We start from the raw sequence: 19,009 nt of genomic DNA, 5'->3' as shown, positions 1-19,009 counted from the left end.
CAGAGGAGACTTTTTTTTACCCTCCTTTCCCATGCTGCTTAAGGAGTTAGCATACACTGCGGATGCTTCGGCTTAATCCAGGCGAATGTATGCAAGGTCTTCGGCTCTGACCAACTCAGCCTTGAGGGCCTTAAGTCTGAAGACATGGCAGGGGGACAAGACCTCCAAAGCAAAGCTCTGTGGAATCCTTTTTACAGGAGACCTGCTGTTTGGGCCAGGTCTTGAAGCAGTGCTAGATCGCACGGCTGATGAGAAAAAGGCCTTTTTCCTTAAAAGGAAATAAAAAAAAAAAAAAGGGGGGCCTTCCTCCCCCAGTGGGAGATGATCACCTCCAATCAGTTTGTGTTGGGGATCATCAGGGGAGGTTACCGGTTGGAGGTTTCAGAGCTCCCCCCTTTTTGAGACTCCTTGTCACTGAGCTGCCAAAGTGTGCCCTTCTTTTCTCTCCAGGAGTTAGAGGAACAGGAGGTGGTAATACAGGTCCCAGCAGGATGGACAGGCAAGGCTTCTATTCTCACATTTTTGTGGTTCACAGGCCTTCAGAAAAGTTCAGACTCATCCTGAACCTGAAGCGTCTGTGTCTTAGTCGCCTACAGAAGGCTTCGGTTGGTTTTGGTCACTGGGTGAGGGCACCTCTTCCACCAAAACTGTTTCAGGGCATCGATAGTAAGGATGCATACCTGCATGTTCCCATCGCAGAGAGCCACCAGCGTTTCCTCAGGCTGGCAGTGATAACCTCTGTAGGGGTGCTACACTTTCAGTTCAAAGCACTTCCCTTTTGGGCTATCCCCTTCCCCCTCGTATCTTCACCAAAGTGATGGTAGAGGTTCTGGCTTTCCTGCGTCTCAGGGGAGTCTCAGTGATCGTGTATCTTGACGATCTTCTCCTGTTTGTCCCTTCTCTGGCGCAGTTGATTTGGGTTCCACAGGTAACAAAAGACCTGTTAGTGAGCCTGGGTTGGCCTCTGAACCTAGAGAAACCCAACTTAAAATCCTTCCCAAGGGGTCACCTTCCTGGGGTAGGTGCTGGGCTCAACAGAACAAAAGGTCTTTCCTCCTTGGAGAAAATCCAGAAGGTAGACAAAGCACTGTTGTTTCTCCAGGGCAACCGTCAGAACTCAATGAGGAAGGGCAGGTTGAGCTTACTGACATCCACGCTCCCAGCAGTTCAGTGGACGGGGTCACGTTACCGTCCTCTGCAAACTAGTCATCTTGAAGGTTTGGGACCACAGTCAGGGGTCTTGGGACTCTTTGGTTTCGGTTCCAACTCAGGTAAAGAGATCCCTTTGGGAAAGGGAGTATGTTTGTCACAAGGCCTAGAATGGATTTTGCCGATATCCAGGGTGGTTACAACCGATACGAATGGCTTAGGTTGGGGTACACACCTAGACTCCCGTTTGGTATGGGGTACCTGGGAGAGGAAAGAGTCTAAGAGATCCTCAAATTGGAGGGAGTTGAGAGCAGTAGATCTGGTTCTCAGGACCTTTCAGAGAGTGCTCTGGAGAATTCATGTAAGAGTCATAGAGACAATCCCGTGGCAGTGGCTTACGTCAACAAGACGGGGCTCCTGGAGCAGATCCTTATGGGCCCTAGCGAAAGCCATCCTCAGATGGGCCGAATGTTAAATTCCTGTCCTTCCAGTGATCCGTTTGAAAGGAGAGCAAATTCTGGTGTTAGGTTTCCTCAGCAGGAGAACACGGGAAGAAAGCAACCAGGTTCTCAAGCAGGAGGTTTTTCGAAGAGATCACCCAGAGGTGGGGGATTCCTTCGATAGACCTCTTTTGCCTCAAGGGAAAACGCAAAAGAAGCCATCTCCTGTTCCATGAACAGGGGAGATGGGAGGTCGGGAGCAGATGCACTAAAGCACAGAGTTGGGGTTTCTCTAGGTGCTATGCTTTCCCCCCTCCCATTCTGATTCCTGCAGGGTCAAGGAAGTTTCAGGTGGAGATTACTTCCTTTTTCTAAACGCACCTCATTGGCCCAGGAGGCCGTGGTTCTCCATTCTGAAGGGCCTGTCTGTGGGACCCCCCCCCCCGGGTTTTCCCGGTCTAGGAGTGTCTCCTTTCCCAGGGCCCAATCTGCTGTCCCCAGGTGGATCCTTGCAGCTTGGCTACTGAGGAGGAATTGCCGAAGGGCAAAGAGGTCTCAGACTGTTTAGTAGCCACTCTTCTGTATAGCAGGTAAATAAAAACTCAAACCATTTTCATGGAGGTAGGGGGCCGTGATCGTATGGGGGTTAGTACTCTGCGTGGTGTCCGCAGCACCCCCGGTTCGTATCTGGGTCACGGCACCAAGGTGGTTCAATAGCTGGTGCTCAGAGAACTCTTTCGATGTGCACAGCCTTGTAGCCGTTCTAGAGTTCCTGCAGTCAGGGGCAGACAAAGGTTTAGCCCCTGAAACATTGAAGAGTCAGGTTTTCGCTTCAAGCGTATTTCTGGAAAGGCATCTAATATCAGACCTTGGGTTAGTAAGGTTCCTTAGAGCCTTAAGTAGGCAAAGACCAAGCCTTTTGGTCGCCCTCTTCCCAGTCGGGATCTTTCATTAGTTTTACAGGTTCTCACAAAAGAACCTTTTGAGCCATTGGAATCTTGCTCGTTCTGGTTGATCACTCTCAAAACTGTTTTTTGTGGCGATCACTATGGCAAGGAAAGGGAGTAAACTCGAAGTCCTGTCTGTTAGGACACTCCTTTTCCAGACCATTCAGTTTTAAGACTGATCTGGCCTTTTTACCTAAGGTAGCCTCTAATCCTCAGAGAGTCCAAGAGATTATGCTGCCTGTTTTTCGTTCAAAGCCAGTGAGAGAACAGGAACACATCTTAATAAATTGGTCCTTAAAAGATGTGTCCTTCATTATTTAGATTGCACAAGTCAGTTCAGGAAGTCTGATTCACTTTTAGTGTTATTTTCAGGGGCTAGGAAGGGTTCCAAAGCCTTTAGACGTACGATAGCCAGATGGTTAAGGTCAGCCATTGGGCAGACTTGCGTGGTTGGGGTGTTAGAGTCTCCAGTTGGAATTGGAGCATTCTCAACCAGGGCAGTGGCAACTTCACAGGCAAAGTGGGCTGGTGCGTCTCCTGAACAGATCTGTAGAGCTGCAACGTGGTTCAGTTTTTCTACGTTCGTGAAGCACTATAGACTGGATCTTCTGTCAGCCAAAGACCAAGCCTTTGGTCATAAAGTGCTGCAAGCAGTGGTCCCACCCTAAGACAAGGTACTCGCTTATCCTCTCAAAGGTGGCTGTCCTGAAAGACGAACTTGGGAAAAATGGAGTTACGTACCGGTAACATCCTTTTCCGGGAGTCTTTCAGGACAGCACCGGTTCCCACCCAGGTTTTTGGAGATCTTCGGGAACTCATCACATGAGACCGTCAGATAAGATTAAAAGTTTGATTGTTTATTTTGACGTGTTCTTGTGTCTCCCCAGTTAGCCGGAGGTACTCTGGAAGAACTGAGGGACGGAGAGAGGAGGAGGCTTAAATTGTGAAATTGAAGGCGGTGTTTCCTAAGAGGGGAGGAGCCAGTGTCTCAAAGGTGGCTGTCCTGAAAGACTCCCGGAAAAGGATGTTACCGGTACGTAACTCCATTTTTTAACCAAAAACATGTAGCAGAATGCAAATTAACCTAAATTGATGAAGAAATTAGATTTTTTTTTTTACATATTGTAATTGGACATGCTTTACAGCAGAAAGTAAATAATTTTTTTTAATGTATTTTTTGGGGATATTATAGCAAAAAGTAAAAAATTAGTTTTTTTTTAATTGTCGCTCTATTTTTATTTATAGCACAAAAAATAAAAACCGCACTGGTGATCAAATACCACCCAAAGAAATCTTTTTGATTGGGTACAACATTGCACGACTGTGCAATTGTCTGTCAGTTAAATTAACGCAGTGCCGTATCGCAAAAAACGGCCTGGTCATTAACCACTTCCCACCCGGCCAATGCATATATACGGCCGGGTGGGAGCCGTCTACTCCTGATAGGACGTTCAGGAACGTCCTTCAGGAGTAGCGGGATCGCGCGCCCGCGCAGCGGCGCGATCCTGATGTGCTCGTGTCACCCGGACACGGCACATCTCAGATCGGCAGGAGGGCTCTGTGATTGGCCCTCCTGATCACATGACGGCCGTGTCCAATCACGGCCGTCATGTGATGTAAACAAACAGCTGGTTGCTAGGCAATCGGCTCCCCTCTCCTCACACGGAAGTCACCGCTGAGGAGAGGAGAGCAGAACGCTGCAGCCGGCTGATGATCAGTGAGTATGGGCTGTTTTTTACAGCTTTTTACTCACTGATCATCAGTGTAGTGTAAACACACAACACACCACACAGTCCCCACACATGTCCCCAAAACACACATTTACCCAAAACATACATGTCCCCAAATAATAAAAACACATGTCCCTAATAATAAAAACATGTCCCCCACATATGTCCCACTAAAATCACATGTCCCAATGATTATCTGCACACATATGTACGTGATCACCTGCACACATATGTACATGATCATTTGCGTACATATGTCCGTGATCACACAAACCAATTATTATACACTTAATGGAATTTTTTTTACCAAAAACATGTAGCAGAATACATTTTGGCTTAAATTTATGACAAAATTTGATTTTATTGGATTTCTTTTCAAATAGAAAAAAGAAAATATTGTTTTTTTTCCAAATTTCCGCTTTTTTTGCGCTTATATCGCAAAAAAAAAAAAACGGAGTCGTGAATAAATAACACCAAAATAAAGCTCTATTTGTGCGAACAAAATGATAACAATTTCATTTGGGTACAGTGTAGCATGACCGCGCAATTGTCACTGAAAGCGCTAGAGCGCTGAAAGCTGAAAATTGGGCTGGGAAGGAAGGGGGTGAAAGTGCCCTGTATTGTAGTGGTTAAGGGGGAAATCTTTCCTGGGGCTGAAGTGGTTAAAGTCTAACTAAATTCTCACACAAAAAAAAAATACTGCCATGTCATGTAGTGATATTGAGGTCTTTGAACCCCAAAACATGGGAAATGAGTGGCTATCACTTCTGGAAATATAAAATATAAAGAGTCTGATGGAAACTACAGCACTGGAAGAAGGCATTCCTAGGAGATGCAGGGCAACAATGATGGCTGTAACAGCTCTTCTGTTGCAGGGACCTGGCATTTCATTTTTTTAAGCTACTGACCAGAGTTGCTTTGTTTGGTTTTACATAAACTTTACATTTACAGGAGAACTAGTGAAAAATTAGCATTCTTCTTTGTTATATCTCAAGCTTCTGCTTGAAATCTAATACTTCTGATTTGATTTGTTTATATTTACAGGAAACATTTTTGTGGGTTTAGCTTTGCTCTAGTTAACCAGCTTTGAATGTGATTATTATAATCCCTGCTTACTCAGGATCTCGTCTGTGTAAAACTGGTGTTTGGGTATAAAGATGAATATGCTATAGGAAAGCTTCCGTAATGCCTTAGTGTAATCAGAATGCCCTGTATTAAATATTTATTTGCTAAACAAGGAAACCTCTTGGTGGGGGGAATGGGATGTGACCCCAAGCTATCATAGTTTCCCTGTAAACCTACCTTGAACCTTATCTTTGTGCATGTATAGCCATTTATTTATTTTTCTTGGATAATGTAGGGGAGGAGTAAAGCTATTATTGGATAACTTTTTTGCTTTCTGTATCCCACTGGGGATTTTCCCCTTAATTTCTGCAGATAAAACAGGAAAAGACGACCCCCCTGGGCGTGAGGTGATATCCCATGTTAGACATTCGCCCTACTGAATGATTTCACCAAGTCAGCAGGACAAATAGAGGGCTGAACCTTCCCAGGTTGGACACAGACAGAACAGAGGCTTTCTACAAAAAAATATATAAAAGTTTATCCTTTACTAAAACTGTAATCTTGATTTACAAACCTAAAGGAAATCTTTAGTTACAGCTTAGGTTTTCATGTAGGAAGTGCTGTCTGCTGGGTCCATCAATTTCCACAACTTCACTGGATTCCCTACATGTTTTGCTGCTTCCTCTATTTACGTAGAATTTTTTGAAGCTGTACATATATGTTCCTTGCATGAAAGCTTTGTTTCTGGCGCTGCCTCCTGAAACTCCTTCTCTTATCACTTCTGTAGTTCAGAAGGCAGACTATGTGAATTCTGTGACACAGCAGTGCCAGTTAACTGTGTATAGTGAATACATGTGTCAGAATTTAAGGAAGTAAATGTGTGAGGATCTTCACAAAGCAAATTTGCAAACTTACACTAAATCCCTAAAATCTCACATTACAAGTTTTTCAGACATTTCTGCAGCCTTCTTTAGGCTCCATGCTCACTAGCGCTTTTCGTAAACTAAAAAAAAACTAGAAAAAAACGCTGCATGAAAAATGCTTATAATAGAATTTTTATACCAGCTTCTAGTAGCATTTTAGAAGCGTTAGCATTTTATTAATATTTCTGCTGTATATGAAGGCTCCATGCACATTAGCATTTTTTAAGCAGTTTATTAATGAAAGGCGATCATTATATTCGCCCTGGCAATGGTGAAAAGATCATAGTAAAAGGCTTTCACACTTGCCAGTCATCCTATGTAATTTATATTCTAACGTCCCTATAATTTACTATACAGTGCCTTGCGAAAGTATTCGGCCCCTTGAACTTTTCAACCTTTTGCCACATTTCAGGCTTCAAACATAAAGATATAAAATTTTTCTTTTTTGTGAAGAATCACCAACAAGTGGGACACAATTGTGAAGTGGAACGAAATCTATTGGATTTTTGAAACTTTTTTAACTAATAAAAAAAAATGAAAAGTGGGGCGTGCAAAATTATTCGGCCCCCTTGCGTTAATACTTTGTAGAGCCACCTTTTGCTGCGATTACAGCTGCAAGTCGCTTGGGGTATGTCTCTATCAGTTTTGCACATCGAGAGACTGAAATTCTTTCCCATTCTTCCTTGCAAAACAGCTCGAGCTCAGTGAGGTTGGATGGAAAGCGTTTGTGAACAGCAGTTTTCAGCTCTTTCCACAGATTCTCGATTGGATTCGGGTCTGGACTTTGACTTGGCCATTCTAACACCTGGATACGTTTATTTGTGAACCATTCCTTTGTAGATTTTGCTGTATGTTTGGGACCATTGTATTGTTGGAAGATAAATCTCCGTCCCAGTTTCAGGTCTTTTGCAGACTCCAACAGGTTTTCATCCAGAATGGTCCTGTATTTGGCTGCATCCATCTTCCCCCTCAATTTTAACCATCTTCCCCCTCAATTTTAACCATCTTCCCCCTCAATTTTAACCATCTTCCCCCTCAATTTTAACCATCTTCCCCCTCAATTTTAACCATCTTCCCTGTCCCTGCTGAAGAAAAGCAGGCCCAAACCATGATGCTGCCACCACCATGTTTGACAGTGGGGATAGTGTGTTGAGGGTGATGAGCTGTTGCTTTTACGCCAAACATATCGTTTTGCATTGTGGGCAAAAAGTTAAATTTTGGTTTCATCTGACCAGAGCACCTTCTTCCACATGTTTGGTGTGTCTCCCAGGTGGCTTGTGGCAAACTTTAGACAAGACTTTTTATGGATATCTTTGAGAAATGGCTTTCTTCTTGCCACTCTTCCATAAAGGCCAGATTTGTGCAGTGTACGACTGATTGTTGTCCTATGGACAGACTCTCCCACCTCAGCTGTAGTTCTCTGCAGTTCATCCAGAGTGATCATGGGCCTCTTGGCTGCATCTCTGATCAGTCTTCTCCTTGTCTGAGCTGAAAGTTTAGAGGGACGGCCAGGTCTTGGTAGATTTGCAGTGGTCTGATACTCCTTCCATTTCAAAATGATCGCTTGCACAGTGCTCCTTGGGATGTTTAAAGCTTGGGAAATCTTTTTGTATCCAAATCCGGCTTTAAACTTCTCCACAACAGTATTACGGACCTGCCTGGTGTGTTCCTTGGTCTTCATGATGCTCTGCACTTTCAACAGAACCCTGAGACTATCACAGAGCAGGTGCATTTATACAGAGACTTGATTACACATAGGTGGATTCTATTTATCACCATCAGTCATTTAGGACAACATTGGATCATTCAGAGATCCTCGCTGAACTTCTGGAGTGAGTTTGCTGCACTGAAAGTAAAGGGGCCGAATAATTTTGCACGCACCACTTTTCAGTTTTTTATTTGCTAAAAAAGTTTAAAATATCCAATAGATTTTGTTCCACTTCACAATTGTGTCCCACTTGTTGGTGATTCTTCACAAAAAATTAAAATTTTATATCTTTATGTTTGAAACCTGAAATGTGGCAAAAGGTTGAAAAGTTCAAGGGGGCCGAATACTTTCGCAAGGCACTGTATGTTGGTGAGACCACACAGAGAATGAAAGATAGGATTGCCCAGCATCATAGTACTATTAGACATAAACAGCCAGGTTTGCCAGTTTCCAGGCATTCTCTTGAACATGGTCACAGTGAATTGGATCTGAGATTTGATTTTAGAAGAGATACTTGGAGACCCGGGGGGGGGGGGGGGGGGGGTGTGGGTGGTGGTGGTGGTGACAGGATATTAGAATTAAAATAAAGAAGTATGGTGGATAAATAAATTGAGGTCCCTGTACCCTGAGTGAATGAATAGGGACTATGATTTATACCTTTTTTTTTCTATCAGGATTTTGAGAGGTATATTTCATGCTTTTTTACAGGCTACATAGAACTATACAGGACTGTAAATATGGAGTATATCTGGAGATGATTCATGGTTAATAGACAGTTACAACGAAATATGGGAACTTGGTTCCCTTTTTTTTTTTTTTTTTTTTTTTTATTTCACTTTTTTTTTTTTGATCTTTTTATGATGATTAACCCGATCATTGTGTAATTGACAGGAATTTCTCTTCCCGTATGAGTTGAATAATTACATGAACCATGGGTATATATCAGTAATGTTTAGACGATGTGTAAGAGGGTTTAGGTTTGGTAACAGGATAAAATTTTAATAATTAAAAAAATGAATAATGGGACTAGTGGGATACACCTGTGAGGTTACACCCTGTAGTGCTAGTATAAAAGTATGTGATTGTAAGTAGATCATTGCACAAAGCCTGATGAAGAGCATGGTATGCTCATAACTGTACATGCTACTGCCTGTATTCAATTTATGCATTGAAAGAGCATTTGATACAAATACAATTTTGCATTGGAGAACGTGTCGCATCATTTTTTCTATTGGATATTGGTGGAATGTTGGGAGTCCACCTCGACACCAATCTGACTGAAGACTTGGAGGAATAAAGGAAGTAACCAACCCCCCCCTATTTTATTTATTATTTAATAGAGGTATGTATGTGTGCATCCCAATATGCAGTTTAGTATGTCCCCTTTAAATGTCATTGTAATGCATTATATTGCCTCCAGTCTATCAGCCTCCAGCTTCTCTGGGTTCATATGCTGATCTTCTCTGCACATAGCCTGAGAGTGTTTGTAATTGTTTAAAAAAAAAATCCAAACTTGTTATATTTGTCTACTGGTTTTGCTCAGAGCAGGCCAGATTCTCCTCTTCTGTGGTCCCCCACTGGCGCTTCTGGCTCCTCCTGCCTTCAGAATGCCCCAATAGCAAGCAGGAAAGTGTAGTATAGAGTGCCCCTATAGAAAGGTAAAAAAAAGTCTTCCTTTTTAGAATCACTCACATCCTTCTCGGTGGCGGCCCGTGGGTAAGTGCCAGTCTTCCCGCTGTGGGGAGGTGGTGCTGTCAGTGCGAGGTTGGGGGTGCTGTCTCTGTGCAGTGCCGCCAGGGGGTGAGGGTGGTTGTTTGCCCCCCCCCCCCAAAAGAAGACCCGACCAGCTGCCACTGATCCAAGACTACATGTCCCACAATGCATTGCATCTCACACATTCACACGTTCTCAGGTGTTTGCTAACATGTGTGGATGGTGTACTGAGCTGTATGTGTTCTGCACTGTTTTCTGTATGCAGGCCAGCTGACCAACTAATCGATTATGAAAATAGTTGACTATTTTAATAATTGATTTTTAAGATTAGTTGTTTCAGCTAGAGGTGCACTGAATGGAAATTTGGGTACCCAAGCCCAAAAATCAGGATGCATTTGACTGAAACTGAAAATTTCAATGTTTAAAAAATATATATATTTTTATATATTATTTATTTATTTTACTTTTTAATTGAATATCGTGGATTTTAATGAATATGAATTTGTCAGCCATTATCGACACCTTTAGCATAAGCAAAAAATGCATCCCTTTAAATTCTATGTACTGTATGTTTTCACACTGGCCCGTTGTGCTTCCGTTGTTGGTGGTGGTAAAAATGTTGCTTGCTACGAAAATCTATCATTAAGACTGTGCAGCTGGTGCTTTTACAGACGTTTTGATGCGTTTCAGACAGGTAAAAAAAAAAAATGCAGCAGGCTGTACTTTGTGGAAACTGACCACACTGGTGTGAACTAGGGCCACATGGCAAACGCTATGCATGCAGTCTGGATGCAATTTAAAAATTCCCTGTAAACCAGCCCTCATTGTTATGCCTACAGCTTAACTATTCATCATACACTTTTATATGGGGTAGACAGTGTGCACAACGATTAAAATCAGTACACTTTTAGAGGATGAATTAGGATTTAGTTCTAGATTTACGTTCTTAAAATTTTTTGCCTGAGGAGGAAATGAGTCAGTCTTTAACCAAGTGAAGTGAAGCAACCAGAATAGCAATCAAGTAAACAGTTGTTCTTGGAAATGAATGTGCTGCGGTTTTGCACAATAACTTGTGAAGATGCAGGTTTAATTTGCAGTGGGTTTCCTTGTGCTGGAGGATATTATCTGTTGTCATTCCTGCAGCCTGGATACATTACCTATGCAGTTTCTTTCTTTAGCAGTGGGATCAGTGGTTGGTGTGACCTGGCAGGTTCTCCCCCACACACCTTTTCTTCTCTGTATGTGTTGAGAATTTACTGCATTTTACTATGAAAGGAATGAATGGACAAAGAAGTGGAAAATCTTGATCTGTCATCAGCCTTCCATTGTGATTACAAATAACGTATTATGACACTACAAATACTAGGGAACTGGATATTGCAGTCTAGGTAAAAGGTGACCATTTGCAAATCAGGTGCATTTTCAATATATATACTGTGCATACCAGACTGAGAGTAAAGCACATAATTCACTGTGAGCTGTACATTCAGAAGTTGTAGAAGCTTTTATAAGTATCACGTATAGAAATTGTGGGGTACTGTTTTTTTTTTTGTTTTTGTTTTGACCATTTTATTCTACATGGTCTATGCTTTTATAAAATAATAATAAAAATATATATATATTATAATATAAAATTCCGGTTTGCTACAAGCCTGGTGGTCACTTGGTGGCTGATGTCATTTGGTGAGTGCTTTGCTATACCAAGCACTTTATTTAGAAGTATTCCTGCTTTCATACTACACGGTGATTGGAGTATATATAGAAGATCCAGATTGTTTGATATAAATATGGACTTTTAGTCACAATAAATTAGTGTTTGTGTATTCACATAATGAGTATTCAGTTCATTTGACACTGTACAACTGTTGCACCCTTTATTGTTTTACATTGTGTTATCACTAATTTTAGGTGCAGCAACCGGTTTTGATAGTATGTAATATTATAGTTGGCGTCGTACCCCATCTTCTTCTTTTTGTTATTTTCGTAGTAATGGCTTTCTTCTGGTGACTTGACCATGCAGCCCATCTTTCTTCAAGTGCCTACTTATTGTGCATCTTGAACCAGCCACACCACATGTTTTCAGAGAGTCCTGTATTTCACCTGAATTTATTTGTGGGTTTTTCTTTGCATCCCGCACAATTTTCCTGGCAGTTGTGGCTGAAATTTTAGTTTTGCCTACCTGACTGTGGTTTGGTTTCAACAGAACTCCTAATTTTCCAGTTCTTGATTAGAGTTTGAACACTGCTGATTGGCATTCTCAATTCCTTGGATATGTTTTTATATCCCTTTCCTGTTTTATACAGTTGAACTACCCTTTCCCTGCAAATCCTTTGACAATTCTTTGTTTTCCCCATGACTCAGAATCCACAAACGTAAAATACTATTAAAACTATACACTAAGATTAATGGGTAATATGATAGGCAAAACGTGTTCTATTAATCAACTTTGAACCATGCAATCCCTTGTACCTTGTATTCTGTCACGTTGTGGATCCCACACAATCAAAGAACGTCTGTTTTGTTAGTAACAAAATGGCTCAGGTCTTTTCCTTCAAAAAACATGTTTTTACCCTCTAATCGTTTCACTTCATTTTTCTTTGCAGGTTTGGCTTTTACATTTTTAGTCATATTTCCCTTAACAGCCTGAGTAATACTTTTGTCCAAAAAAGCCATTTCTTCCAATTGTCATTGAGGACAATTTTAAGTGCATATACTGCCTTTGCCATCCACCTTGCTTGATACAGTGGCCCTGGGATCCTAAAACTGAAGTTTAGACCAACCTCCCAGGTACAGGAGTGAGAGTTGTAATAACTTTTTGTAGTCTTCTCTTGGATGACTCTCATCTTTTAGGACATTTTGGATGTAGTTAAACATTTTCATTCGTTCTTCTAGAAAGCCTTGAATGGGACTTTCTTCACCCAGCACTGTTGTATATGACTTCTTATCAAGTGAAGCCCACAGACTTTGCTTTGATAAAAGTGATCAATGTGTGCGACCCCTAAATATCCAATCTTTTTGAAATTTGGCATATATATCTTTTACATCACTGAAACTCGGGGCGTAAGCAAAGTCATGAAAATCACCTCTTTGGAAAAATGAAACATCCTAAAACACACACATCTCTTGCTGTAAGGTCCTGTACTCCCTGTGATGGTCTCACCTGGGACAGAGGCTTTTGGAGTGGACTGAATGCTGGCTCTTACTGATTATGGGCGCTGGATTTTGGTGGTACAGTGCTCTTTGTGAGGCGTATGCCTCCCTTGAGGTGGTGTTACTTTGGATTCAGGTCTATGTCCCCCCCAAGACACACAGACTCTGGGAACCCCGAATATGCCATATTAGAAATGCTGACTGATTCATACTTTTGGGACACATACTGTTAGAAGATGTCATCAACTCCAGCCACCTGTCTGTCTATTGTCTGCTATAATGTAAATAAGTATAGTGTGGCTTCTAAGAGTCTTTCACCCATTGTTTATGCTAATTAACCTTGCAATTGTATGATGAAGTTCTGTATTGATATTTATGATAATGTGTATTGTATAGTTGGTGAGCTAGGAGATGTCAAGGCTGCCCTAAAAGATCCCATCTCTGAGTCACCTTTCTGGTTAAAGGATTAGTTAGCTCATGTTAATTAGGTTTTTGGTTACAGTTTTGTATTGTCATCCTTGTGTATATATTTGTGTGAGATCTCAAAGAACGCTATTCCTGATGTACTCCAAGATGGTGTTTGGTTCGTGGGGGTTACTATAGCCAGATCCATTGATCTCGTGTTCCAGAACTTAGGAAGCGATATACTGACGAAAACACTCAAGCGGAATGTGGGACGTTCTGTTACACTATCCTTGGAGAATCAGCAGGTAGGACACACTTTTACCCTTCTGCAGATTTCCCCTAATTGGAATAGTGCAAGTATGGAGCCCTTTGTGGGCTTGATTGCTCGAAGATAGATACTCTTCTGCAACAGGACTAGTATTTTTACCCCTCCTTCCTCTATGGAGGATTCTGCTATTTGCAGGGTAGGCTAAATTATTCCTGTAATCAGACTTTTATTAGCTGGTTAGGCAGGTTTGCAGTGTGCTTTACCACACCCCTGAAACAACTATGGGTGTTTTTATTTTGGACACCTCGTCTTCCCTCTAGTCCCAATGTTCTTCTAGCATGTTGTTGATAACCCCACCCTCTCCTTAGGGAGTAAGCTTTTGTAACCTGCAACTTTTTCCGGCATGAGGGTGTCATTATTTTCCTTTTCTCAATTTTAGATTTGATATGAGGGCTCTGATATCCATGGGTATATTTTTTTTATTTTTTGATATTATTTGGCTCAGGTAACATCCTTTTTTTTTCATGGACCTCCCTCCCTCTCTCTGAAGTAAAGGATTAGGAGTGTTCCCCTTTAACCTCTGGCTGTGGACTGCTTTTCTCTACACTGTTTCATCTGTCCAAGCTTCCTTTCTTGAAAGTTAAAGATTAGGTGTACTAGCCTTTACTCCTGTTGTCTGAATCCTTTTTAGCCATTTGAAATAGTTCTATTCAATGTTCCCCTCGTGGATCTGTTTTTTTCAATGGAATTAGGCTCCGTAAACCTTTTCTGTTGTCTTTCTCCTGTTGGCACTCCTGTCTGCCCTTCAGCCTGGTTTGAAAATGAAACAAGAAAAGCCGCACCAGGTGAGTGAGTCTCTGGTTAATCGCCACACACACTAGTCGGTGCTAGCCCAGCTCGCATGCTGTGTAACATAAGGAAATGATTCCGGATGGCTGCGCTTCCAAAAATCCTTTTATTAAAGCTTCATATGACAAGTGGTTGGCACCCTTGGGTTTTTCTGTTGGTCATATACTGCAGATGTTTAAGGATATTCTGCTTTGAGGACGGACGTGCCATTGATGCGATGCTTGGTCCAGTTGTCTGACCTGGCAAAATTTTTTTTTTTTTGGTACTGGTTTTTGTCAGAGGCTCTTATGGAGCACCTGCAGACCTGTTATCTTGTTGCGTAACTACATCTCATTTTTGTGTGTTTTTTTTTTTTGGTGGATTTATGGTTCGTTCTCACAACCTCTTGCCAGCTCCAGTTCAGTGTTCTTCAGGTAGTGTTCTTATTTCATTTATCTCTGTCCTGTCTGACACAACTTTTTGATCCTCTGTGACCTCTACTTGGTCATTGCGTTTTCTGAAAAAAGACAGAAAATTTTGGAAAAAAAAAAGTGAAAATATATTGGATCTGATGTACTGACGTCCTAAAATACCAGGGCATTTTAATTGGGACATTTTGTTTTTTTTTGGTCACAATTTATCTTGTAAACCGTGCAGTACAGGATCATTATGACTGATGGGGTGGTGGTCAGGCACACTGACTAGTGATAGTTTGTGTCGTAAATTTTTTTAAATTTTTTTTTGTAAATTTTGTTAAACCTTTTGTTTCACTTAAATTTTTTTTTTTTTTTTTTATACTTTGCTTTTACAATGAAGCATTCATTGTAGCGGAAACATTTTCAGCTGTCTTGAATGGGTAAACATTCACTACAGCCACGGCCACTAGTGATCTGTAATTGGCTACAGCTAATCACATGGTACAGGGTGCTGTGATTGGCCCAGGTACCATGTGATAGTTGTGGGCCAATCGCAGCATAGGAAACACAGCTGTTATGAATGTGAATATCATAACCACTTTGACATTTGTGATAGTATGATCACAGCGGCCCCCTTGCCCCAAGCAGGCGCATTGACAGACATGCGTGATTGTGCCAACACATGCTGCCCCGCCATAGTATATGTACTGTGGTGGGTTGGAAAGAGACCAGAAAAAAAGATATATATATATATATATATATATATATATATATATATATATATATATATATATATATATATATATATATATATATATATATCACATACACATTATACATTTTTTTTTTCTATTGGGTTTATAAACACTTTATTGAGAATGAAAATAAGATTGTCCTGCCTTCCTTTGCATCTGCCTGGAAAAGGGTAAGCCGTGGTTGCGGAGACAGTAATGCCGCGTACACACGAGCGGACTGTATGGCGTACTTAGTCCGTCATACAATCCGACGGACAGTCCGTCATACTTTCGACTGAACGGACTTTACCACACATGGATGCACAAACAGTCCGTCGAAAGCTTGCGCGATGACGTGTACAGCACGTACGACGGGACTAGAAATAGGAAGTCCAATACACAGCAAAGCACCCTTCCGCCGTGTAAATCCTTTCTGGGCATGCGCCATTCTTAGTCCGTCGAACTAGCCTACTGACGAGCGGATTGTCCGCTGAAACCAAAGTACGACGGACAGAATTTCGAAAAATCCGAAAAACTTAGTACGCCAGACTGCACGCTGAAAAAGTCCGCTGAAGCCCACACACGAGCGGACTGTCCGCTGAAATGTGTTTCGACGGACTAAGTACGCCATACAGTCCGCCCGTGTGTACGCGGCATTAGACACAGACAGCAAAAAGGCATTTTCAAAAGTTTTTACCTGTTGCCACTCTATTAAAAATGTATTTGATTGTGACCCTATTGGAGGGATTTCACATCAACTTTTTCCTGACAGGGTCTCTCCCCTTTTTAAATGTGAGTTTGAGCTTCAGAAGCTCCTTTATAAGCTTTACTAGTGCCTCTCAGTTGTCAGCTATTAACACTTCTCACCTATTAGTTTTAGACTTGTCTGCCTTGCCTCAGTTAATGCAGTATATGTAAGATTACTGTGTACAGTGGTGTGAAAAAGTGTTTGCCCCCTTCCTCATTTCCTGTTCCTTTGCATGTTTGTCACACTTAAGTGTTTCGGAACATCAAACCAATTTAAACAATAGTCAAGGACAACCCAAGTAAACACAAAATGCAATTTGTAAATGAAGGTGTTTATTATTAAAGGTGAAGAAAAAATCCAAACCATCATGGCCCTGTGTGAAAGTGATTGCCCCCTAAACCTAATAACTGGTTGGGCCACCCTTAGCAGCAACAACTGCAACCAAGCGTTTGCGATAACGTGCAATGAGGCTTTTACAGCGTCCTGGAGGAATTTTGGCCCACTCATCTTTGCAGAATTGTCCTAATTCAGTTACATTAGAGGGTTTTCGAGCATGAACGGCCTTTTTAGGGTCACACCACAACATCTCAATAGGATTCAGGTCAGGACTTTGGCTAGGCCACTCCAAAGTCTTCATTTTGTTTTTCTTCAGCCATTCGGTGGTGGACTTGCTGGTGTGTTTAGGATCATTGTCCTGCTGCAGAACCCAAGTTCGTTTCAGCTTGAGTACACGAACAGATGGTCGGACATTCTCCTTCAGGATCTCTTGGTAGACAGCAGAATTCATAGTTCCTTTTATCACGGCAAGTCTTCCAGGTCCTGAAGCAGCAAAACAGCCCCAGACCATCACACTACCACCACCATATTTTACTGTTGGTATAATGTTCTTTTTATGAAATGCAGTGTTCCTTCTACGCCAGATATACTTGGACACACACCTTCCAAAGAGTTCCACTTTTGTCTCATCGGTCCACAGAATGTTGTCCCAAAAGTCTTGGGGATCATCAAGATGTGTTGTGGAAAAATTGAGACGAGCTTTGATGTTCTTTTTGCTCAGCAGTGGTTTTCTCCTTGGAACTCTGCCATGCAGGCCATATTTGCCCAGTCTTTTCCTGATGGTGGAGGCATGAACGCTGACCTTAACTGAGGCAAGTGAGGCCTGCAGTTCCTTGGACGTTGTTGTGGGGTCTTTTGTGACCTCTTGGATGAGTCGTCGCTGAGCTCTTGGGGTAATTTTGGGCGGCCGGCCACTCCTGGGAAGGTTCACCACTGTTCCATGTCTTCGCCATTTGTGGATAATGACTCTCACTGTGGTTCGCTGGATTCCCAAAGCTTTGGAAATGGCTTTATAACCCTTTCCAGACTGATAGATCTCAATTACTTTCTTTCTCAATTGTTCCTGAATTTCTTTGGGTCTCGGCATGATGTGTAGCTTTTAAGGATCTTCTGGTGGACCTTACTGTGTCAAGCAGCTCCTATTTAAGTGATGCCTTAATTGTGAACAGGTGTGGCAATAATCAGGCCTGGGTGTGGCTATAGAAATTGAACTCAGGTGTGGACAACCACAGTTATAGTATGTTTTAACAAGGGGGGCAATCACTTTTTCACACAGGGCCATGATGGTTTGGATTTCTTTTCACCTTTAATAATAAACACCTTCATTTACAAATTGCATTTTGTGTTTACTTGTGTTGTCCTTGACTATTGTTTAAATTGGTTTGATGTTCCGAAACACTTAAGTGTGACAAACATGCAAAGGAACAGGAAATGAGGAAGGGGGCAAACACTTTTTCACACCACTGTATGACGCCTAAATCTGCAAGTAAGCATAGTCCAGATAATCCTAGATTGTAAACTCTAATGAGCAGAGCCCCCTGAGTCCTTCTGTAATGAATTGTTTTGTAACTGTGCTGTCTGCACGCATGTTGTAAAGTGCTGCGCAAACTGTTGGCACATTATAAATCCTGTATAATAAATAATGGCTCTTAAGCCTTTGTTTTAAAAAGAACCTCTGGCTTATGGAAGACCTGCTTTCATACTGATCATTGGTTACCCTAACGGATATTGATTAATTGAATTGTAGTTTGACTCAACGTTTTCTCACAAGATTTTTTTCTTACATTTTAAAGTTTTTTTAACCTTCTCTTCCCCAGGCACTTCCCACCTCTCTGGTGATAGTAGCTGTGTACTGCCCAGTGGTAGCAGCCGTTTTCATTGTTTTAAAGCTGGTGAACTACCGATTACATAGGGCTCTGGATGAAGGAGAAATTGTAGAAAGGAGTGCCAGTGAGTTAACTGAGAGGGCGGCAAAGGCAGAACGCAGTGACAGCTCAGCCCGACGAGAGGAAAGCAATGGACCAGGGTAAGATGAATGTCAATATTAATAATTTTTTTGACAATGCTGTCTTTTATTGAAAATGTTTTATATCTTCTAATGTTTTCTTCAAATTTTGAACTTTAATAAAGCTCCCCAAAGTTTATAAGTGCAAGGGTCCATGTTTATAAGGAACATTCAATTTGTTGACAGAATTGGGTTAAATTAGAACTTGTCATGTTTTTTAGTGCCTCCTGCCTCCCATGTGGGATAGTTTCTCAAACCATCTGTTTGTAGAAACCAATAATGAGCGTTTCCAATGGGGATAAATATAGCCAGAAGTAAAAATTTGGTTCTAATCCTTCCCCGCTTTGTCCAAAAAAACAAACAAAAAAAAAACTGAAGTTCTTACTCTATCTTGTCTGTCCTTTTTGTATTTTTTATATTGTAATTGAATGTTACTTCTCTCTG

At 41.6% G+C, this 19,009-nt stretch overlaps 1 protein-coding gene across 10 annotated transcripts in view; it reads left to right on the top strand.

The window, feature by feature from the left end:
* PCNX1 (pecanex 1) overlaps window positions 1-19,009 on the top strand; it is a 244,693-nt gene that overhangs the window by 28,572 nt on the left and 197,112 nt on the right. For all 10 annotated transcript variants that reach the window (XM_077464610.1, XM_077464612.1, XM_077464611.1 and 7 more), the window contains exon 2: window positions 18,378-18,586. In XM_077464610.1, the coding sequence (XP_077320736.1) occupies window positions 18,378-18,586 (209 nt within the window). The remainder of the gene's footprint in view (window positions 1-18,377; window positions 18,587-19,009) is intronic.

Source organism: Lithobates pipiens, unplaced genomic scaffold (genome assembly GCF_037356315.1).
Source record: "Lithobates pipiens isolate NorthernLeopardFrog02 unplaced genomic scaffold, aLitPip1_a1.2 Scaffold_30, whole genome shotgun sequence".
Lineage (NCBI taxonomy): Eukaryota > Metazoa > Chordata > Amphibia > Anura > Ranidae > Lithobates > Lithobates pipiens.
The sequence above is the reverse complement of the archived record's forward strand: the minus strand, read 5'-3'. Positions and strand labels throughout refer to the sequence as shown.